General features: G+C 38.8%; 1 protein-coding gene across 1 annotated transcript in view; it reads left to right on the top strand.

Annotated features, from left to right (window-relative positions):
* Nucleotides 1-25,297, top strand: part of SLAIN1 (SLAIN motif family member 1) — a gene marked incomplete at both ends in the record, with an annotated part of 48,400 nt that overhangs the window by 3,737 nt on the left and 19,366 nt on the right. The window contains 2 exons of the mRNA XM_080344598.1: nucleotides 55-194; nucleotides 25,042-25,191. Of these exons, the coding sequence (XP_080200724.1) occupies nucleotides 55-194; nucleotides 25,042-25,191 (290 nt within the window). The remainder of the gene's footprint in view (nucleotides 1-54; nucleotides 195-25,041; nucleotides 25,192-25,297) is intronic.

Raw genomic sequence — 25,297 nt, 5'->3', positions numbered from 1 at the left:
ATAAACTTTTAAGTATTGCATATCTTGCTGATATTTGTGTGGTTTTTGGTTAAGGTTGTACATCTTGCCTACCAAGACTCTCACTCCTCAAGAGAAATCGCTGAGTCCTCTGCAGTGGTGCAGGCGTGTGCTGGATAATCCAAGTCCTGAGATAGAGGCTGCAAAACGTTCCCTGTGCTTTAGACTGGAACAAGGTAATCTTATTATTTGAATTTCTTTGCTAGTAAGTTGGAATTTTTGGTGTGGCAGCTCGTGTTTGTTGTTTTTCAGAACTTAGCAAGCTTTACAAATGGCAGACATGCATGTTTTTCCTATGTATGCGTCTTCCTCCATTACATAAATGCTAACAATTATTTGATTTTTTTTTTTTTCTGATCGTGCATTTTTTAAAGTGTTCTGCTTTTTTTTTTTTTTTTTTATCCCTTTCTTCCCCTGCATAACTTTTGTTTTTAAACCTGGCAGTTTTTATGCATTGCTTAAAATAGCAGACCTCTTGGCAAGAAAGCTTTGATGCTAGCTTTACTGTTGGTATCTCTATTGAGATTTGAAAGACAGTATTTTGGTTTTGTTTTTTTAAAGCAAAAATTATCATGGTGCTATACATTTTTAAAGACTTGTTTGTCCCCATCTAATGTAGTATCAGGACTTTGCTAATTATAGGACAGACCAAGAAGAGCTGTAGCTTGACTGCTAGCACTGCTTTGCTGGGCTCTTAGTAGTCTCAAGTACTGGGATCGGTTTGATTGCAGTTTGGTGCCAGTGAACTTGTAGAGTTTTATCTGGGTGTGCTGAATTTTTGTTCTAAGTAAATGTCAGCCAGCTTTAGTTTTACTTTTTTACCATCTAGAGTCCTATTAAGATTGTACTAAGTGTTGTTGAAGAAAGTGATTAAGGTAGGATATTATCTTAAGGTTCATAACTTGCTAGGAGAGAAGCAGCAAATGAATATAGGAAGATGACAAGAGAAGGAAATAAAGATGATGACATTATGAGCATATGCTTGTATAAACTATCTACAACCATCGTTAAGACAGATTGAGGATGTTCCTGTATGCTTTGGAGGATATAGGTAGCTGTGGGTTAGTCCTATCCAAAATCAGGCATTTAACTGAATCAGTCTCTGAAGGCATCTCTCTCTTTGCACTAATAAAAGATTCTACAGTGGTTATTGTCCTAGCAATATTCAGTTGAGGTCATTTGCCTAAAGTTAGGTGGGCCAAACTAAGGTTCCTGTGTTTGGAATCTTTCCACCTAGCTTTGGGGTGGAATTTGGCTCACGATTCCGACACCCGAGTTCAGGTGTCTGTAGTGTGAGCTAAGTGTCAATGCTTGGTGCTCAATGGAAGTTTTGACCACACAATCAGAGGAACCTGGGGAGCGCCTCAGGCGATGAGGTGTATGTATTGGCCTTAGGATGAAGTCAGTAGCTCTCCGAGACCACTGATGGTAATGGGAGCTTGGCACTCAACTCCATTCTGGTCACCTGAAGTAGGCGTAGGTATAAGTCTGGTGTAGGGCATCCCAGTCTGGGGCTGAATCCCAGTGTAGAAGCTCCATTTAGATTACCCCACACAAGCATCTAGTGCCTTTTGGGGTGGTCTCAGTTACCCTAGCTGACCTCCAGCTTCCACTCAGGATGGACAGAGGTCTTGTGCCTTATCTGCTGTTCTCTGATGGTACCTTGGCCTCCCAAGGACCTCTCAGATGGGCCAGTGCATGTAGGTGTGGACAACTGAATCAAGTCCGTAATGTGTGTGTAGAAAGAAGCCAGAGGAGTGTGTGACCTATTTTTACCTTTCAAGGTATTATTTAAATGTAATAGGCAATAAAGACATTAGAAAGGCAAAGTTAGTGTTTCAAATTAAAGTCACTCTCTGGTTATCAGTTCAATCTCTCTCTGTGCAGAAGTCACAGCAAATGACATATATCACAGAGTTATGTTGACAATGAGTTGCTTTGATCCATATGTTCTACATGAGGTGATGGGTTAATGAATTTCTTGGGCTCTATAGAAAGTTTCTGAGAAATTATATGCCACATACAAAGCCCATTATAGGAACAGTATGTTCAAGGAGGGAATGGACTCGTGGGACTGATGTTTCTACTGCAGCAATTCTGTGCTAAAATTGTTTTAAATAATTATCCAGTTAGACTTGATTAACTCTCATATTTCTAAATATTTCCTTTTAATCACCTATATCTTTACAAATAATATGTAATAAGCAAATGTCATGTCTTACCCTGACTTTGTCAAAATTAGCTTCACAGTATTTATTTATTTCTCAGTTTTGGAACCAGATATGTGATTTTTGTAAGAATCTAATAATTCCGTTTTAAAATACAAGAAGCTTTCTGTAATCTGACTTTCTTAGGATTTCTTTTGCAGTCTACTCTATCAGTAAGTGTATATGTATGAAAACATACACATGATTTTATTCTAATTTTGAAAGTGACTCAGTAAGAAGACATTCTTCTCTGGTACTAAAGCTTCAAACTTTGTACTTCTAAGTTGAACAGCATTTTCGTCCTTTAGCTATACACTTTGAAAGGGCATTTTAGAGGGATTTTGAAATCTGGTCATGCCTTTTATGTTTGCACCGAGTCAACGGTAACAGTCATGTAGTTAAATGGTTTTTGACTAAACATTTAAAAACTCTTATAATGTGCCAAGCTGAGATTTCTGAAATTGCTTATAGATAGAATTCACTTCGTAATTTTTACCATGGTACATCAGCCAAAAATTAATCCAGTTTAGAGTCTCATAACTCTTTAGGCACTTATAGTGCTCATACAAATAAAAAGCAGTAAAAATTGATTTTTGGCTGCAAAGTCAGCGTATCTGAATAAGTGCACACAGAGAAAAGGGCTATGAGCCAAAAGGAGTAAAATTTTGCCAGGCTGTTTTTCTGACTTTTAACTAATTCCCATTCTCTTCTTAAGATTCCTACATCAGTGCTCATTTATTCCTGCTCATGTAAGTTTTCCTTATTACATTTTATCCTGATTTTCATAAAAGTATTGCTTTGATGCCTGAAATATGCCAGCATTACAATAGCTCTTAACAGGGCTCACAGTCTTGTTAGAGGCTCCTGGCAAAGCAATCCTAGGTGGTGAAATAATACAATGACTACTTGGTCTTTCAGGCTGGAGAGTCACTCGAGGGATGCTAGTTTACTTTTCACCTTGTTGTGTGCACAAACCTGTTTCTTTTCGGGTGAAAATATCTGCTTTAAGTATTTCATGGTGGAACTAAGATTTCATCTTGGCATAAATCTTTAAGAGTATGAGCCACTGGTGGTTCCAGAAGGTGGTTCTTCTGTGAACCACTGTGAGAACTTGGAAAAGCTTCTCAACATTCCTCTGGTCTACCACAAAGTAGGTAATGCTTATATCTAGTTCATAATGAGCTAGGCTTATTACAAGCCCTATTCCTGTGGATTAAGCATGCTAGCTTTAAGGAGGATGAAAGTTAAATGTAACCTCCTATGAGGTTTTGGAATTGTTCCTGTTTTCCATGAGCAGTTCTGGTGTTGAGGTAATATTTGTTTATGTGGCTTGGCTGATTTGTTTGGTTTTTTTCCCCTTTGTGGCCTGACCTGGATCACTTCTTTCTTTTTGCTCTTGTTTAGTCATCTTTTGTTTGAAACCTTTCTGCTTCATTTTGTTTACAGCAGTTCTATATGTATTGTAGGGTCAGTTCATTCTCCCTTTGTTTTTTAATCTTGCCGGCTATTTTACTTCATTAGATTCATTCAAAGCAACAAGGCCACATAACAGTCTTAACGGTGTGATGGAGCTTCTTCTGTATTTTCTTGGTAGTACTTGGAGATGTTGGGACATGTCAGCGTGCAGCCCAGTGAGCAGAGATGTGACGTGTAAACTTGTTCGGTGGTGCAGATGGGTATAACCCTTCTGAAATTGACGGGATGGTGTTGACTGACATGCTGGCTGAAGATGCTCTGTATAGCTTCACTCCTGTAAAATGCTCTCGAGCAGGCGGGTGGATAAACTGGGAAGTTAAGAGGCTTAGCAAGGAGCCAGTCTGCAGGAGCTCAGCTTTTATGCAGGGCTTCAAAGCATGTCTCATCCGCTTCAGCCTTCCAGACAGAAAACTCCTCTTTCATGGAGAATATGAAATATTGGCTAGATTCAGAGTTTGGTTTAGATGATTCCTTATTCAGAAATGCTGCTTCAGATGTTTAAAAAGACTAAGCAACAGAAGTCTGTATGTAGACATTGCAGTTGGCTGCAGTAATTTATAGTTTTAAGATTAAACTCTCCTTTGTTTCTTAAAATGAGAAATGTGCTTCAGGATGAATGTTTTTATGTCATCTGTGGATGATAATGTGTGTTGTGAAACAGACTGATCATAGTTTCTCTTCAATTGCTTGTGATTTCACAAACCCCAAGAATCTCATCAGTAATATTTTAGCCTTTATTGTGCTGGATCCCAGTGTCACATGTCAATTAAGTTTGATGTCCAAACATACAACATGACTGGAAAAAAACAAAAAAAATATGTAGTTTGACCGTACTATATTTTTTTACCTGAAAAAAAAAAATCTTAAGGCTGGTTATGCCCCAGGCACAAGGTTTTACCTGGATATGCAACTTGTTGCTTGCACAGAAGGAGGTGAGGTTCTGTCCCATTCTTCTAATTCTCTTCCATTTCCCAAAGGTTCGAGGGCAGTTTTTTAGTTTGAATTCGTTAAGATATAAAATACATTTAATAAACTGTGAAGAATAGAATTGCTATCATAGGGAATTTCTATGCTGTATTCTGTTAACAGCAAAAGCAAACAGAAAATACTGTACATGGATGAAAGCTTTTGTTCTTTATGCTTGAGCTGGATCTGCACTGGTGCAAGGTGAGATTTTTTTATTACTTTGAAATAGGTTTAAGTTTATTTGCTGTCCATTGATGCATCTGTATGTTGTGGCACTCAGGACTGGATAGATAAGATTTAATACAGTTTTCTCGTCCTTATTTTTCATATGTAATAGAGATTGAAGTTTTATGTAAATTCTTCTGGGGCAGCAAATGCTAACATGCTAAAGCTTGCAGGTGATTGAATTGTTGTTTCCATCATAAATAATAAAAGATCTAACACTCTAGAAGGAATGAAAGAAGTGGCATGACTGATTTGGTTCCTTTTTCTGCATGTTGCTGATATTAGTAAAAATAAGAAAAGGTGGTGAGCAGCTGAAATTCCTGTCAGCACCTGAGCCCCTTTTGGGGAACAGGACATCTCAGAGGATGGGGTGCACAGCTGTCTTCTCCTGCAGTACAGGCTTAGTGCTTGGAGCACATATATACTTGCACCGGAGTTATTTCCTATTAGCTTTCATTTATTTGACATAACCTGTTGCAACAGCTGCATAATTCCAAGCAGTTCTTAGAGGTTTTGCAAATGCTGATATCACTGGATTTTCTAACACAGCTGCTGAGGATGATTTGTAGGTTTCAATTGGGGAAAAACTTGGTTTTGATATTCTACTTAGAAGCATGTGCTTGCATTTCAAACAGAATATCTCTCTCTACCACTGGAACATTTTTACTCTGCAAGTACACTTCAAGACAGAAGTGTTTGATTGAAAACCCTTATGGCAACAAATGCAGAGAAGATCAGACGCTTCACTTTTTATTAATTTCACAGATATTCTTTGCTGTTTTAATATGTGTCTTAGATATTACTTCTACTTTTTGTTAAATTATAATATGCATACTATTTAAGAATTTTATTTCGTATTTGAGGATTAATCATTGTGCAGCTTATAATTAAATGTTTTCTTAGAACTGACTTCTGGTTGTCATCATAATTACAATTACAAGAAGATGCTGAATGCTGAAGCTTGTAAAGGTTGGTAGAGAGGTAGTGTTGGATCTTACCTCAGTTGAGAAGATACCCATCCTGTTTTAGAATAGAAGCATTCTATTAATCCATGCTAGCGACTGAGCTGGGATTATCAATTCATCATGAGTTGTTAAACAGCTAGAAACACTGTCAGATTTTACGTGAGGATTTCAGTAGGCTTACTTAAAGTAAGAATAATTCATGCTTGCAATGTAGGCTCAATGTCTGCAATGCAGCATATGGCTAAAAGCAATAGTAGTAGCATCAGCCCTGACAGTTACGTTAAAAATAGAGGCACAGTTAGTGTTATCCAGCAGAGTACTAATCACTGGTTTTTGTTTCCAAAGTATGCAACTACTTTCCTAGATAGAAATTGCAAAGAAACCTAGGTTTTGTTAATGGACTTGACAGCTTATCTTCTGAAGATACTTTTTCTATGGACAAGAGGATCTTTTCAAAACTGGGCAGTTCTGGAAGATGTAATTTGATTTTCGCTTCTGATAGTCTACATGTCTTGCTTATTGTTTCCTGGTCCGCATGTTATTGTTATAGCTTTTGTCTTACATTCTGACTTCCTTTCACTGCCTGTTTTTGATGTCTGCAGAAGAGAGGCGGGAATAACATTTCAGAATGCAGGCAAGCCTCCCCCATGTGGTTTATGGAGGTAGCACTGCTGCTTTACTAAAACGTTATTTATATCTGTATTTTCACGTTCAGGGAGCACTTTGGATCTTTTTTTTGATAACACTGCATCATCTGGGAAGCTGTTGTTCAGACTGTTTTGTGCCATGGCCCCTAAGTATCTTTTGGTTGGTTACTTCTGGGATATAGTCCGCAGTCTTGTAAATGTGCCATACAGTCTTTCTCCTTGGCAGCTGACCTCTCAGTCTAATAAATTAGAAATACTTTGTTGAATACTTTATGATTGAAATATTTGGCTACGAGGTGTTACAGAAAACTGATATGGGTAACAATTGATTTTAAAGTGATTTTGAACTGATAGTTTAGATATTATTTATTTCATTGTTTTATTTGTTTTATTTATTTTGTTGTTTACCACAATTAAAAAGTAATGTAAATCAAAACACGAGATATGGATTTTGACCACCTTTACCACTTCTACAATGTAAAGTACCTGAAAAGGGATTCTATCCATCTAGCTGAGCTGAGATTGTATCTACCTTGTAACACCAGATAAATCTGTATGGTAATACTGTTTTGAGATAACTTGTAACTGAAAGCAGAAGCATGGAAGTACAGCTGATGGCTGAACATACTCAACCCCGTATGCTGCATAGGGGCATTGCAAATGCATTCTGACTTGGAACAAATAAGTTTTCCCACCTATGGAAAGAAATCCAGCTTCTTTTGTATTAATTTGTCTTCATCCTGTAGTACCAGTATTGATCTTGCTACCTCTGCTCTATTAAATCAGGATGAGATGCCTCGTACCTGGAAGTGCGCATTTCAAAAATGGTTACATATAGAGGTAAAGGTGGCTAACTTTGAAGATGTTCTCATGTAGTCAGATAAATTCCACTATAAGAGTTGATGAGTTGTATTCTCTGCTGCATAGAAGAGGAGGTCAGTTAATTTCTCGCTTAGTTTTATCTGCAGCTGCAGGAGAATAGATTATTTCTGACTAAGTATGGTAAGCGTTAGTAAATAGAGAGCTTTTGTAATTGTTGGTACTAACAGTTATATGATTAATTTAATCTAACATGAGTAATTAAAGTTAGATACCTAGGAAAAAAAACAAAACAAAGCAAAAACCGAACAAAAAACTAGTTGTCTGACTCTGAAAAAGACAAAGGGGCAATTTGTCCCACCTGTCTTACTTCATCCATTCTTAAGCAGTTCTCTGATCTGAGTCTGGAGATAGTGATTTCTCTTTACTAATTAGAAAAAATAACTTGGGTAGTACTTAACATTGGAAGGAATTAGATTACAATATTCCTTTATAATTTTAACAAGTCTTAAATACCCTCTGCATTTTGCAAGAACAGCACTGATGCCTTTGTTTAGAGGTGGTTTCTCATTGTCTCCTATTTCTTCAGTCACAGCACTTCAGACCTTATTCATAATCATTTGCTTTGACACCCAAGTTAACTCTCCAGAATGGGGCCAAACAGGACAGTCAAAGTCTTTCTGTGTGTGTTTTCATGTACTAGTAGCTGATCTGAATATTTGTGTAACAGTTAGGCACAATTTTGTGTCAGAGTCCATAGACCAGTGAAGCAGTCCGTCTAAACACTATAGTATGTGTCTGTTGGTCTTAACGGAGATACATAGGGTATTGCTTTGTGTTGTGTGTGAATCACTTAGGGAAATCTTGGTGATTAATCTCCCCTGGAAAGACTTTGTGTGTCTTAGTTACCAGCACCAGACATAGAGCTGTTTCTGTTGTATCTGACTGGAGGTACCTTGTCCTTGGGTCTCAGGCATTTATTATGTGAATAATGTGACCCAGATTTATTCCATTTAATTTTAGGCATGTGTCTGCTATACCTAATTTAACAGCACAATTACTTTGGTCATGATTCATTTATCTTAACAAAGGTGCTAAGTGTAATTTGACATGCTTTCTGGTCTTTGAGATATCCAGATGGATATGAAACAGGAGCTGTGCAAGAGCCTCACTCATCTAGATGAGCTGGGGCACCTCAAATGTCATCGTATTCTGGTTTTGAACAACTGAATCATGCCCTTCCTGTTTAGTGCTGAAGAGTGGTCTCTTCTCCAGACCTCAGGTGTTTAAATGAAGCTGTCTAAGCATATGCGGTATGTTTGGATTAGCCAAATCCAGTGGACTTCAAGACACAAGGAAGTGCACCAATCCATTTCTCCAGAGCTGATTTTGTTGGAGTCTCAGACCCAGGAGATTCCTTCTCTCTGGTCCACTACATGTGAGGCTGCTGCACGTCCCTGTTCCCAGGTCTAGCCAGTTGTAAGGCTGAGCCGTGCTGGCAGATCTCGCACCCACACTCGTACGTGCATGCACGCCCCATGTAGGTCTCTTTGGTACCTTCCCAGGCCTACAATCCCTCCAATGTTATAACCCAGACCTCCTCATCTGATAGCTGACCCCTCGATCCATTGTCCTTGCCATATCTGACTCCCAAATCTCTACTACTATTGGCTGGCTAGTCTGACTCGATGTTTGTTGGCATCTCATATGCATACTCATATGGGCCTCTGTTAGCTGGCCTAGACTCAAAGTCCCTCTAGTGACAGGTCTGTAGCCCTCTAGCTGCTTGATAGCGGGTTCCCAGACCTCATGTCCTGCTCACTCACTAGCCTGGTTTAAGTTTGCTGGAGTCTCTCACACGCGTGTATGCATTTGCACTTTCACACCCTTTGTGCAGAAAACTAGGAGAAGAATTCAGTAAGCGGTAGAAAGAGACTGATCAGGTACAGGGCTGGCTCACACCAGCGGCCTGACCAGCAGAGTGTTGACATGTGGCTGGACCCTCTCATCCACCTTCTCTCATTTCCCACGCATGTTCCTTACCTGTTTGTTGTGATTCCTCACTTTTTGTCCTTGTCTCCTGAATAAGCAACCTGTCACTAACTCCTACTCCCCATTGGTCTCAATTTTGCTACATCTGTACCCAGATTTGCTATTTCTGGTACTGGTACTTTGGTCTTCTTGACCTTACATGGTGTCACAGATGGGGTTACCAAGACACTGATGAGCAGGACTCTGCTCTCCAAAAAGTCCATGATGTTCTCATTCAGCTGTTTCTCATGTAACCCCCCTCAGTACCCCGTGAGACCTGGCTGTCCTTTGCAGCACAGTGGGTCCCTTTTGGCAGCTTCACAGCCTGTTCCTTGTTACCTTGAAGAACGTCTTGTGTCTGGTCCTGCAGCTCCTCATGTTGTGTCCAGCTACCCTGATCTCTGGCCAAGGAGAACAAGCCATGTCCTGGCATACTTTCACACAAGAAGTATTTAAATGTCCATTTTAGCCAACAGAAAGACAGGGCTGGGTTTGGTTGCCTATATATACAGCACTGATGTTGCCTTTGAAATGTCCTCAGCAGATGTCTAAACAGCATGAGATGCCTGTATGTAGGCAGCTGAGTTGAGCTGTACTTCTCCATTGACAGTATCAGAGCTTAAGTGCAAAACTTACTTGTGGGCATCATGGAATATTAATAAATGCCTCAAACAATCCTATGAGAAAAAGTTGATTTATTTTTCTTCTTAAAGATATATGTGGTTTTGTGTCACGTTTTTTTCAAAACATTGTTTTTATTGGTATTGAAATTGCATTAACCTGTTCAATGTTACAGGTATTATTACACAAGTGACTTTCATATGTAACTTGTTAATTTGAAGTAATTATTTAAGAGTTTTGGAAGGAAAATTTGTAATAATTTTTTTTAATTAATTCTGGATGTAGCTTCAGGCTGTACCTTTTAAATTATTAGCAGGTTGGCATATGGCTCTCATGGTTTTTTATGCATCATACAGCAGTATGTAGTCATTATTTTCTCTTTTCCATTTAGAATTGCTTTTTACATATGAAGAAATTCGGTAGGTGCTTTATGTTGATGCTATCATGTTATTGAAAAGTAATCAGCACACAAGAAGATAAGTCTTGCAAGATGACTTGCACTTGTAAATTTTTAGCACGTGAACAGACTCTAAGTACCATTAACTGTTGGCCACTTCTTTTAAAGTCACTTATAAGCCATGTAAAGATTTGTGTCAGAAATCGAAGTGAGTTGTTACGGCGAGGGAGTGTCATTTGTTTTATCCTTCAGGAGTGGCTAATATAATGTAATTCCAATTTCACTGGGCTCAAGGTACTGCTACAGTATAGGCTTAGTAAAAGAGTAGGATTGAGCATTAAGTCAAGAATTTGCATCTGACTGGTAGCATATCTCCTTTTTTTTATTACTATTTTAGAGTTACTTGGTGCTCGATGTTTTTGTGATTTTTGGCTTCAGGCAATTTTTTCTTCATAGCATGTCTTAAGTCTGTTATGGGTGGAGGGAAGGATTTTGTGGCCTATAATGTGTGGGCATTAGCAATTTAGTCGTGTTCTTTCCTACAAATACAGAGGACTGGGTTTAGCATCCCAACACCTTAAGGGCTTTTCTTCCTAGAAGTCCGGCATATCCCTCAAGTAGCTCTGTGAAACTCTAGCAAAACTTCTCGATGTTCTTTGTTCCTCCTTCCCAACCCATAGGAAAGGCAGGTGAGAGAGCAGTTTGTAAGCCAGCACAAAATGGGACAAGATGGAGTGATGGAGGGAATCATTGCTTTAGGCTTTAGGCTGTTCATCTGTGGTGTCAGCAGGTTTGTTGCTTTTTTTTTTTTTTGTCATTTCTTCTTCATGTGTTGCAGTCATGTAGCCAATGTTATGAGTGCCTCATGATTGTTTCTTAATGTCTTTTAAAATGCTGGATGTGGAATACTTCACTGTCATCACAAATGGATCTTTAGTTATAAATAAGTAAATATATAACAGTTTGTAAGTAGGCCCATATGTTCTTGTTGTGTTGGACTTAGTCCGAAAAAGATTTTGTTATTTTTTTGCTTATATGGGTGTTGATAAATCTGAGATAATTACTTGGAGGAAACAAAATGGGAATTGTGGAGAAGTTTGAAGAAACTTCTCAAACTTTGTTGTCCAAGGACATTCTGCTTACTGTGGACATGACAGGTTCTGATGGTGGAAACCCTTTGTCCTGCTTTTGGCTGGCATAGAGTTAATTTTCTTTCTAGTAGCTGGTGTAGTGCTGTGTTTTGGATATAGTGTGAGAAGAATGTTGATAATACACTTATGTTTTGGTTGTTGCTGGGTAGTCAAGAACTTTTTAGCTTCCCATGTTCTGGCAGGTGCACAAGAGGTTAGGAGGGAGCACAGCCAGGACAGTTGACCCTACCTGGCCAAAGGGTGTTCCTTACCATATGGTGTCATGCTCAGTATATACAGTGGAACTGGCCAGGTGGCAAATGCTGCTACCTGGAAATGAGCAGATGATTGGTATCATGAGCAGTGAGCAATTGTATTGTGCATCACTTGTTCTGTATATGATTATTACTACTGTTGTTGTTATTATTATTATTATTATATTATCTCTTCCTTTGCCGTCTTATTAAAATTTTCTTATCTCAACCCAAGAGTGTTTTCTCCCTTTTCAGTTCTCTCCCCTTGCTATCAATTTGATTCTATCCCACTTGCTAGAGGAGAGAGTGAGTGAGAAGCTGCATGGTCCTAGTCTCCAGTTGGGGTTAAACCATGATAACTTAAACGATAGTGTAGAGTGTCTCTGATCTTGAAAAGCAAGACACGGGCAGAAAGGTATTACAGCAGTGTAATAATTGTGTTGACGGTGCTTCTGCGACTTGTGTGCTTTGACGCTTGTCTCTTGTGCCATTCTCATGCTTTCCCTGTTGTATGGTACTCTTGGTTAATAATGTCATAGTCTCCTCTTCTTGCAAACTTATATCAAGGTGACTTGTTTGTGAGGAGCGAGGATTGCCTCTTTGTTAAATGCTTGTACCATTCTTGCTGCAGTGTAGATACCTATGGGAGGTACTCAGAAGGTGAAGCTTACTTAGGGAGTCTCCCTTGAGATGTCTGAAATCACCCCAGGGGAGCTTAAATTTAGGAATGTGCTTTGGGTTAGTGACAGGAGAAACTGGTCTTTCTCTAGGGAGTCTGAAGAGATGGGTTTCTCTAGGTGAAAAGTTGTCATGGGGGTCAGGGGTTCTGCAATTACAGTAATGATAATGGTGTCTGTATCAAATATGTAGATGTCATTATACCCATGTTTCTAGAAATAACTATGTGGTTAGTGCTTCTTAATTTGACTCATGCTTGATGTTGAACCTTAATTCTACATGAGGGTATGTATTCTGAATGCTTTATTACATTTGACAGTCACTTAAACATCTACCAGAACTTATTGTAATCCTAAACTTCCAGGATTTTTTCCCCAGTTTGGCATTTTAGAAGCATGGAAAACCTATTTTAAAGTTTCTTTTATTTTTGAAGAGGTTTGTATCTCTGCTTTGGGTAATTGTGTTAACACTGTCTCATAATAAGCACATAGCTGTGACACCTGCTATATTTATCCAGAAAGCCACAGGGGTCCTGGAGGGTAGTGCAGCTTTTGACCTCAATTTCAGCCTAACTTTTAGCTTTCCCAGTCTCATTCAATATAGGCAGCAGGTATATGTGTGCAAAGAAAACGGCATCTTGGAACAGGGTGTCAGAGTCAGAAGCTGTAGACAGAGAAGCTCCCTTGCAAAACTCTCTTGACAGACGTTTAACCTGTGAATGAAAATGGTGGGCAAATACAGTTTTAGGGGAAGCGAAAATGTGTTTATGGGTGTTTCTTGAATGTAGGGGAAATTTGTGACTAAGCAGTAAGGTGAGAAAAAATGCCGTTTAGAGTTAATGTCTGAATTACTTAATCTTTTTCACATTATGATAAATTATCAAGTTATATCCAAGCAGACACATATATTTGGATTCCATCTGGCATGCAATTATTATCCTACCCTGTTAAGAGAAAGTGGGAAATTGTCCTTCTACGAGTCTGTTATTTACAGAACAGGTTCCTTACCTGTTATCCTTACCTCTGTTGCAGATGGTACTGTAGAAAAGTAAAAGAAGAGTTAAGCATTCAACCAGAAATTTTAAGAAATGTAATTATCTATATTTTTCTTGCATCCACCTGTTCTCCTGAGCATAAAAATACATCTTTGGTTTGAATTTTTGCTAGCATATCTGGTTAGCAGTACAGTACATGTCCACTTAGGAGAACTGCCACGCATCCTGTGTGGCATGTAGGAATGAAGTTCCCTCATTAATTGGAACAAAACCCTAGTTACGTTCTCTGAAACAGTAGATAAGTCTTTTTTTTGTTGTTTATTTGCTTTTCCTCTGGTCTAATAATAGACTAAAGGAATAGGACATCTTCAGCAGAAAAATGTGAGAGCACCTTGTGTAGTAGCTGAGCTCTGATCTGCAAGGGGATTGAACTAATACCTGTTCTTTAAATCAAGCAGCGAAAGGTTAAATGGCCTTGCTCTTCATCCTAGAGGAATCCTCTAAGCCTGGACTTACAGAGAAAAAGGGTGAAGGTGCCCTTCATCTTCCTCTGTTTCGTGAATGGCAGCTCAGCCCCTCTTGAAATCTGTATTAAAAAATCTGGTTTATTCCCTAAAATAATAATTGCAACACCTTTTTTTTAAAAAAATTTTTTAATTGTTTACACTGTGGTTGAATGTTTGCCCTAATTATTACATATTTTTGAAGCATTTTAGTTGATGTGAATTATTTTTTTTCTGCCTGGAACAACACTTTACTACTGTCTCCTCCAGTCTTTTATTCAACTCGAGACCAAAGCTGCAGAAATTGATCTGGTCCAACAGAGTTCTGTGGGACCGCTGTGCTTGCAATGACTCAGTCCCTGTACTGCATGCACAGGAAGATAAATACAATGGCACTGACGATACTAGACCTAGCCGGACAAAGACACAAAGACTGAAGACATCACAAAGCAGCTGTTGTTCTTTTTAGGGTTGAAAACAGCATTTCCAAGAGTGGGTACACTGCTATTATTGGGGTTTTAAAAATGCTTTTAGCAGTCTAACGTACAGTTGCAAGAAATTACGGAGATTTATTTCTGCACGAAAAAGCCCATAATACATTAACTAGTTTTGAAAATAGGCCTCCTCAGACTGAAGTTAACAAAATACGCAAGAGCTCTACTCTTTTGCTATATAAAAAGCGGTTGGCTGACAAGATAAAAGCCTCTCACATTCTTAGTAGCCTTGAAGAGTACACTTGTATTCAGAGCATATACAGGCACACAGAAGACATCATCCTTCCTGACTGTGTTATCAAAACAGACATAGACTGTAAAAGTTGATCCTGTCACTTGGGTCCAACTTGAATGAATGTCATGATCCAACTCATATTTCAACTTTCAGGTCACATCTTCTCTAGCTACTATATATGTCTCTCTTTCTGTGTGTTAAACATGCTATAACTGCTTTCAAGGTAAGATTCATACTACTTTGTTAAAGCCATCTTAAACTTCAGGCTTGAAATCAAGGACTAGTTGAAAAACAGAGACATTTCCAGGGCATGAGATATGTCTTCCTCCAGTGACAAGGAGAGACAGAGAGGAGCATAGTCGGTTTGATAGGGCTGGATGTCAAATTTGAACCTTGAAAATTAGTTGAGGTGAATAGAGACCACAGAGTTCATTAAAGATGGAGGAGCTGCTGCATTTTGCAAAACAGTCTTCCTCCACTTCTCCTCTCCTTTGTGACTAAAATTCAGATTAGCTTCTTTACCATAGCTTTTGTAAGAATTTTTTGTCATCCAACAAAAGGAATTTCCAGCCTTTACTTATGTTGTTAAACTGGAATTAATTCTATTAAAAGCAGGGCTTCCACCACTGTAAAATTAACCTGAGGCAAGAATGAGGTGGAGTGTCTTCAGTCATATGGTAGGATGATAGATAACTAAATAAATAGTATTAAAAATGGTGTTACGATAACCTTTTGTAATTATATCCCACATACTAGATAGAAGTAATAGAAAAAATAGAGTAGTAGAAATATAGTAGGTTTTGGATAAACATGTTTTTTTCGCCTATTGAAACCACTGGAAGTCTTTAACTTTCTTGTGGTTTGTGCAGTGTCCTTATGTTAGCTCCTTAAGGTATTTCACCTACTAATAGTATACTTTTTGGGATGAACATCAAATAACTTTGAGAGGAGTCTTCAGCTTTATATTTAAGGTTAAAAATATAAGCTGAGATTCAGTATTTATTTGTTCCCATATGACTGAAAATACAGTAAGTTCATGGTCTTGGTTGGAATGGCAGCAATAAGTACAAACTGTTTAAAACTCTGAAACTTGATTCCTCATAGTCAGAAACTTTGCTTGAAGACTTTGCAAGACTTGCTTTGACACCACAGGTTTCTTCTGACACACATTACAGAACTAAACGTCATATTCTTGCCATTGTACAAGTGTCAGGAAGGTCAGGTCTGTGCTGGAGACCTGAATGTAGCATAATTTTGTTCATGAAAAATGTGAAAAGCTGTGAATCCATGTCCTGCTTTGGCAGAAGTCCCTGGTATATACATATTTCCTTATACTGATAGAACTTATTTAGTTCTTGGCAGTGCTTTCAGGGTGTTGACATACAGAACAACTTTCCTCAATGGTGTAAGAGTCATTACAGGTCCTACTATATCATATTTGCAAGATATCCCTGCACCAATGGGCTTACTTGGTCTTTATTAAGTAATTAAAATTATCGGGTATATGTGTGGAGTAGACTGGTTTGGGGAAACAAATAAGAGAGATGCCCAAGAAAATTATTCTTAAGAGTAGTTCAAGATGTAATCTGACACAGAACTGTCCAAAATGAATTTGTTTACCAGCTTTTTCTGCAACTGAAAAAGATTGTCACTGTGCATTCGTGACTTGTACAAGGGTGTATGCATCCCCTGTGTGAACAGGGGACATGAAACTACTTCTCTTTCCTCTTGGATGCTGAGGTGAACTCCACACATAACAGTGGCCCCAGGGGACAGAGCTGTGTGGCTGGGGAAGAGGACGACCTATAACAAGAGTCACATACCCAGTATGTGTACCAGATGGATTAGTAACTTGAAAGCCTGCTCCTGAATAATAGATAACCCCGTCTAAAAGAGTGGTAGGCCAGATTTCCCTTAAGTCAACTTTACCACCAGATACTTTTTAGGATGATGAAGTGCACAGATTTATGATCATGGACCCATATTACAAGCAAATCACCCCCTGCAACATGCCTTATTAAGGTTATATAATGTGACTAGGTTTCTCTCTTGATTAATCCAGGATCTTGGGTAGCAAGGGTGGTGAGTTAGAAGGCTCAGCATTCCCCAAGGGACATGCTGGGGAAGGTTTATAGAGCTGCAGCTCCCCAGCTCCTTTCTGTGAAGTGAATTGCAGAGTTTCTCAAAATAGGATCTCAGGTAACTACTCTCTGTCTCAAAGTGGAATAACCAATCCTTGTGGTTTTGTATTGAGGCAGCAAGTGCTGCTTCTATGGCACAAGGAATTTCTGCCTTCCCTCCTGGTTAAGGTACTTTAATTAGCATTTTTTGTTGAATATCTTGATTAGATTATGGCCTGGCTTTAGATTCCAAACTTCCTTAACTTCTTTATAGCAGACCTGAAACTTAGTGATATAATAACACATTTTATACAGAAATAGGAAATATTAACTCTGTATATTCTGGTCAGTAATCTATAGATGTATACAACCTTTGCACAGGAACAACATGTAAAATAAAAACCCTGCAAACAACCTGATTTCAGGTGTGGTTGCCAAGACCACACTTGGCTCTTCTGTGTGAGCATGTATCGTTGATCCCATTACTGTTAAAACCACCTGTCTAAGAGGTGATGACAGTATGGTTGTTTTGAGTCACAGAAAACAGACTTAGGTGCTCCTGTTTTTGAATAGAACACAGAACTGTGGTGTTAATAATCTAGCAGAGTAGCTGTCAAACTGCTGGTCACCAACACTTTACTGTGTGAGCTGCATCCCAGGCAAGCATCTCTGATGAGGATGCTGCAAGCGTTGGATTATGGAGGCTGTGGAGGTGACTCCTGCAGCTGCATACACTTGCTGCTGCTTATCTACAGACACTTCCTTGACTCCTTTGGACCTAGAGAGAATATGGCCTGCTGCGCTGCAAAGCAAATATGTCCTCTGAATTGAAACAGTGTGAGTTACCAGGCAGACAGAGGTTGTCAGGGCTCTGCAAGCAGCGAGCAGTGAAGAATTGTCCTGATGTGCACTATAGGCACAATATTTTTCAGACCTGGGAGATACTTCAGACCTGAGAGCCAGCCTTTAACAACAAAGACAAAAAGACATGTTGCAGTTAAAAATTTAGTTGATTGTGCTATTTTTGGATTACTGGGACAAATGGAGTGTTTAAACCAGCACTGTAGGATCGCAAAACATGCTTTCCTCAGTACTCTTTGCAATTTTGCTGTATCGTACTGTCACTGAAATATAAACAAAGCAGTTCTCAAAGGTAGTAGATTCAAGAGGGAAAATAAGGTTGGGATGAGTTTCACAATGCTTATGCACTGAGTATGAGCTTTCTGATTTTGCTCACGGTGTCGTTACAGAATATGAATGTCTCTTTCTTAATGGTAATGTTAGAGTGCATGTAATCAGTGGTAGACTTGTGATTTATAAAGAAAGATGCAAACTATGTCACAGACGGTGCCAATCAAAATGTTTTCCCTATGGATTAGCAGGCAGGGTTAAGCAAGTAGTGAGTAAAATGTGATTCACACTGATGACGATGCTCAAACAGCGTTACAGTGGTATGTGTATGCTGATTTCTGATGCAGCTCTGCTTATGTCTAATGCTTTTCCATGCTGTAGGCTGCAATAGCAATGTCTGTGTGAAGAGAGCTGTTTCACGTTAGAGGAGTTGAGCCACTGCTCATAAATTAGTATGGTGTGGAGCTTTCTGCAAGGTTATTTGAACTGTCTGAGACCAGATGAGTTACACCTGCTGGTTTGGGTGCAGTGAGCTGCTAGTGAAGCTATGCTGATTGTGGAAATGATGTTATTTACTTCTTATGGTCCTACCTTTCTCTAGGTAGATGCACCACCTTCCTTAGACCTTGCTCAGGGCTCTTACACACTCTCCTCTGCTGTATGGTATAAACCTCGAAGTCTCTTGTGGATCCACTAAATTTGGGATAAGGTGGTCTTAGATTGCCATGGTTGTCTTCCTCTCATCCCTTCGCATGGGAATGCAACCTGCTTTCTCTTTGGCAGGAAAGTATGTCCTGTCCTAACATCATTTGTGCCTACATGAATTGCTGACGGCTTCCTTGCCCACCGCAGTCAGAACTTGCTGGGTGAGCTTAACCAGAGACCTAGCAAGCTACACTCAGAGCAGGCTGAGGTAGGAGGCCTGTCCAGCTGGCATGGTGGTAAGAGCTGGACTAAGATATTTCTGGAGGAAAACTGTCTGCACATCATGGTGATAGCTCTTTCTTTCCCCTCTGAGTTACGTTGTAAGGTGGTTACCATTTGTTTCTTTTTTTTTTTTTGTTGATAATTATTAAAATTTTATGGAAGTGCTGTTGTTTTGCTCTGCGCTGTATATGTGAGTAAGGAATCAGTACCAGACATTGAGTTCACGTCACCTGCCTTCAGACACATCATGGAGGCTGTTCTCTGACAAGTGTTTCTTTCGAAGGCAATGTTGGCTTCAGCAGCCCCACCTTCCTGCTGTGTTCTGCTTCTCATTCTCTCCCTTAAATGCCCTGGTACAATTGGGCTCCATCCTCTCAATAAAGGGAATTGAGGAACTCTTCCTTGTTTAAAAAAATAAATTAACAAAAAGGTCTTTTTAGTACAGATAGGATAACTGGACTGATTTAGCCTGAAGTCTTGCAAGGACAGTTGTGCTTGCTGGTACAGTGTAACGATACGGCCGAGAGGATGGAATGGGGAGGATTGGCATAAAACCTTAGTCTGTAGGAAGGCAGCAAAAGTTCCTCTTTCAACTGGAGCTGCTGCTGAGAAGGATGTTCAACATCAAATAAAGATGTTTCAGTAGGATGGATGCAAGCATTGCAGTGCTCTAGCACTGCAGAAGAATTGTCTTTTTCAATTGCTGAGAAAAAAGGGAAAACAATGCAGTCTCTGAAATCTGTTTTTAAGCTCTGTTTATTATTCCCTGTAGTGAATGTAGTCAGAATGAATTTTGTTTGAATACAGGCAGAGATCTGTATCCCAGCCAGTCACGCTGGACTGTGTTTGTAGGCGACACAGACAAACAAGCACAGCTCGTGGCCTTTTAAAGTGGAGGTGGGGTGAATCGTGCCCTGTCCTTTCCCTTTGGAGCATGTTGCATCCCATGGTGACTAGATCAACCATCAATGTCTATACATAAGAACATTGTTGTGTCTGTGACATACGTTCCTGCATCCAAACGTGCCATAAATAGATACTGGAAGATAGTGAGAATACAGGGAAATAGCATCCATACCAGCCCCAACACTCTCCCAGCTGTTTTTCAAGTTCACGGACTGACCAAACCAGATGCGAGCTCTGATTTAGATGCGATTTATTAACCTCTGGTGGATTCCTCTTCTGTGAATTTGTGCAGTCTTCCTATGTAAAGTTTTGTAAAGTCAAGTCACATGACATGTAAAGTCACAGACCTCTTTAGAGCACAGAAGCTGAATGCGTCACTCCGTGAAGCAGACCTAAGTATTTTATGTACCTCCAAGGTCCATGTACTTGGGAGCTACTGAGGCACTTAAAGGCAGTGTCTACTTGAGCTTTACTTTTAAAACTTAGCTGCCTGAAAACCTGTTCCTATATGGTGGCACCACAGCATTGGTTGCAGTTGGGTATCTAGCACCTCTCTTCTACCAGGTTAAATACCTGTCTTCAAGAGGGAGATATCAGATATGCCTCACTGAGGTGATATCTCTTAGCTAGTTTAGACATTCTTATCTACAGTAAGGAGAGGGTTTTGAATTTCCTCTTGCACTCTTGAATTTCCCCAGTGATTAACAAAATAATTCTGTTTGCTATGCAGGACTCATTTCACTCCCGAGAGAGATATTTTGCTTTTAAGCCTGGCTGCTGTGCAACTGTGTGTATGCAGAATGCACCAGGGAAGTGGTTTGGGTTTCCTGCTCTGAGGAAAGTATGTCAGCAGGAAAATACTATGGGTTCAAAACTTGCGGTTGGATTGACAGCACTGTAAATATTCCTCCAGTTACTGACTCAAAAGAGCGTTTTTGCTCAGGCTGTGTAATTAGTACCCATATTCAAGTATCTGCATATGTGCAATTTATTTTTAGCTTAAGCTTAAGGAGTATTTTTGAGTCTAGCCTGAAGGCCTATATATAAGTTAATGGAGTGGATAAGCAATGTAGATAGCACCTCAGATATAATTTAGTGTGGTTAGTACAACACAGTTATTTATGACTTTAGTGTTTCTGTCTTCAAAACAAATAAATATTTTTAATTTGTTTTGCTTAGAGTATGAAAATAATTTACTGTGTTAGAGAAATACCAAACTGGACTCACCAATTTTCATAATGGAGATATTAAAATCAACGGTATTTAAAATGTGCACGTTCTTCTCTTGGTGTCTTGGAAACCCTGATATCCTGAGCTAATGCAATGCCCTACATATATGATTCATCAAGTACACGGCTTGTACTTGATCTGTCCCTGTATTAAATCAGTGTAGCCTTACAAAACTGAAACAACACAATGAGAATCTATGCTGGTTTTACCTCATGTCCCAGCTTATGAGTGTTCCCATTAATTTGAATAGCAAATGTCATCTTCACTTTCAAAAACGTGCTTCTGTATATGTTTAGAAATTGTGTACCTTATGTAGCTTAAATGAAAAATTGCTTTTACTTAAGGAATTGCTTTAGCTATGGTACAGCATGCTCTGGTTTTGCAGAGTGCTCCATTCCTTTTGAGCCATGCAATACTGTAGATGTTTATTTGTTAAGGTTTTCGTGTTAGATTTTCCATCAGTCCTTATCAAATGCTGTTTTTTCACATGAGTCAGTGTGAAGAATATTTGTGTTTATGTAGCTGTTCATATTTTTCTGAGAGTTACTATTCTCGTCTATTTTAGCATTTTGATATTTCCAGGGAAGTTATAAAATTAAAGTCTTTCTTAGTTTTTAAACCTTCGATTGTGTTAGTAAACACTTTAAAGTTATGAACAGGCTCTCTTGTTGCTACTTTTGTTTTTTGAAAGGAAAGGTTTTGTTTGGTTGATTGTATAGTAATTTTGACAAGTCCTGTTTTAAAATATTACAGCAAACATTGTGCAACACAGTAAATTATCATCAATCTAGTTACTAAGGATTGGTCAAAACCAAATAAATCATACCCCCAAAATTGGGCACTTCAAATCTAACTGTAGTCTTTGATGACTGGGATGATTTGTGCTCCTTGTATTAGAGAATATTAGTTCCTTTGGTGTGAAAGGCCAACTGTATTATGCTTCAAAGAGTCAGATTATTATTACATTTAACTATTTGCCATCAGTAAATGGATTTTTTGGCTTATTTTTTCTTCATGGTTCTTTACATGCCCCTACTTTCCATTCTAAGGCTGATAATTTTTCTTGCTTCAGTTCATCTTCAGTATGAAGTACTGAGAGCAAGATTATTCATATTTCTATTCAACTGCATGGGTTAGAAACTTCCCTTATTTTTAAAAGGTTACCTGAGTTTCTTATTTCATCTATGGGCAACTAGAGTTGGGGCTTTAAGAAGAAGCTACAAATATTGTAAAATTCAGAGCTTGAGAGCTGGACTTTTAAACTTAAAGGTTTTAATGACATTGTCTCATTCTCTGGAAACAACCTACTGGGAAGAGGTATCAACAAGCAAATCTGTGCACACTGTGGTGCTAATCAGGGCAGTCTCTAGCCAGTGTGGGGCAAAATAACTTACAGAATTACTACGCATTGCGCGATTTGGGGATTTTATAAATTTTACATTAATTCATGTATTTCCCAAGATGTTTGTAGCACTTGCTTCCTAATACCTTTTTATGGTTTTGGCATTAACATGAGACTTTAACAAGTCTAATTTTGCTGTCTTTGTTAATACCATAGAAGTACTCAATAGGTACTTTGATATTTCCATTTGAAATGTAATGACGTTTTTCTATATGTGATCCTGAACAGTGGAGTTAATCAAATGCATTAAAACTGTCAATCCTTTGCTGAAGCTTAAACACTATGAAGTTTTATTTTAGGCACAGTGGCAAATGTTCTAGAATTAGGGGTAATTTTAGATTAGTAGTTCTAGAGATTTAGTATATAGCGAGATGAGTGTAAACAGTGTTTCTTGGCTTCTTCCTCCATCTTGCCTTGAGAATACATACTATTTGAAAGTGGGGTTTGGAATCTGGTTTGCCATAAATACTAATTATATTCTTTGTGTGGGTTCTTGCTTTCATAGCCGTGATAACTGTTGCTTTGTGCTTTGTGGGCCAGCTCACAGTGCTTATTGTGAAGGGTAATGAATGATGTTTATTTGTACTGTACGGTTGATCACATCTGGGGGTGAGAACATTCTGGCAGCTAATTGGCCTGGCAAATGAGCAGGCAGCTACAAAACAGGATCTTGTGTTAGGCAGAAAAATAAAATCACAAGGAACTGTCATCCTTTGCTCCTTCTGATGGTTGCTAGTGGAAATGACAAACATAAGCTGTGGATGTGATATTGAGATCTGCTCTATCATGTATATTTATTTCAGTGGATGTCCCCAATGAATTTGTAGTTATTAACTTTTTCTGAGTTAATTAATCACCAGCGATCTGTGTTAATTACTAGTTTGTAGAGTTTTGTCCATCTGCATTTGCTCTCCTTCTTTTCCTGGGATACTTGCATACTTGACTTTTGAACTGATCGTGTTGATAAATATTAAAGACAAATAGCCCTGCCTGGAGGTTGGTGTCATGTCACTTGGCATCAAGCAATTTCCTACAAATGGTACTGATGCTGCTCCTAGTTCAGATCTCAAGACCTTTCGGTTTCTTTATCCTTTAAGGAACTAGAATCATTAAAAATGAGGGAATTGCAATAATTCTATAATGAGGGGACAACAAAGAGCATCATTTGCATTTTTATATCATACTGTTGTGTGGTTTATAATCACAGAATCATTTGGGTTGGAAGGGACCTTCAAAGGTCATCTAGTCCAACCCCTGCAATGAGCAGGGACATCTTCAACTAGATGAGGTTGCTCAGAGCCCTGTCTAGCCTGGCCTGGAATGTCTCCAAGGATGGGGCATCTACCACTTCTCTTGGCAACCTCTTTAGCTCCATCCCACAGGTAGTCCCTTCCCTGGCAGATTGCTTTGTCCTGCAGCCAGGAATTGCCTTTGCTTCTAGTGGGAAAGGTAGAAAAGGCTGCTTATTCCTTACAAACCTGGGACTACCTTTGTTTGGGTCAAAGTAAAAAGAGTGAGCGGAAGTAGCATCTTTTGGAGTGACAATGAGCAGATTACGCCAAAAGGTTGAGGGATTTTGGGCCCTTCTGGTTTTTAAAACCAGATTGTGGCACCTGACGGCACAAAGTACATCTGCTAAACATCAAGGTTACGCCATTGATTTCTAAGCTAGTTATAGGTATGTTCCTACCACAGATAAACAGGCAATAGTATCATTTGGTTTTCATCTGTACAAACTTGGCTTATATCTGGATTGGTTCTCTGAAATTTACAATTTTAAAATTTTACCTTTTCCTTCTACTTAAAGCAACTTTACCTTCTTTTTTTTTTTTTTTTTCTGAATATAATTTGGATTCTGTTTCTTTTTCCTTTTGAACACATGTTAAAAAATAAGCAAACTGAAGGACAGTTGCATTCATATTTTACTGGATGAGCTAAGAAAATGTAAATTAAATACACCTTTAGCTTTTTTGCCTACCCTGAGCTCTCTGTGATGTTACTGAGCAGACCAGATGCCTAGCAAGTTTATTGTAAGCAATATGTAGCCAAAGAGGTACCTCATTCTATTGTTTGTTTGATCCTCTAAAAACAGTGAAAAAAAAATCATGCTTATGTAATTGGGAATTTGATCTTGTAAAAAGAGAAGGAAAATATGGTAGCTTAAAATCTTGCTCTGGGATTACAGTTGTTTTTAGCACTTGATGGTTAAGAGCCTTTTACTGCTGTGTCTCTGAACTCCCATAACTGATAGTTTAACTGCTAATTCAATTGTGTGGTGATTGATTGCCATGAACAATTCCTTGAAGAGCACTACAAATTTAATCTGTGTTACTTCATTAGCTGTAGTGGTTTTTACTTCTTCTATTACTTTGTGTGTTGGCGCACAGTGATGTATGTGATAAATATATACCAAAATGATGTGTACATAGAAAACAGTAAACAAGGCATACTTGCTAGAAAGCTTTTTGGAGCACACTTTTAGATGTAGAAGGCTATGCTGATCCTCTGTTTTGCTGCTGAACTTTGACCATTATTTTCCTTTTGCCATAAGTAAAAAGTGTATAATGAACACATTAAGATGAGATGATTTTTCTCTGTAACAGCACTATTCTATTTATAACTGTAAATCTTTTTTTTCTCCCTCCTCCCTTTGCATCTGTAACAGCCAGCCGATGGCGGAACCTCTTCTCTACGCCTGTCTCCTTGGCTTTTCCCTATAGTCCTGTTGCAAGACTCACCCCGTATACCAATGGCTTTAATAGTCCCAGCTTCTCTAAAACCTCCAGTAAAGCAATACTAACACCTGAACGGACAGGTAATGCTTATCTTTTTATTGATTTACGGTGCTTACAAAAATGCTTAATTTAGTCTAATCTTGCTAGCATGTAACAGCAATACACTGCTTGGATGATTGTATAGAC

This window comes from Nesoenas mayeri (assembly GCF_963082525.1).
Source record: "Nesoenas mayeri genome assembly, chromosome: 1".
Lineage (NCBI taxonomy): Eukaryota > Metazoa > Chordata > Aves > Columbiformes > Columbidae > Nesoenas > Nesoenas mayeri.
Note: the sequence above shows the minus strand (reverse complement) of the source record. Positions and strands in the feature narration are given on the sequence as shown.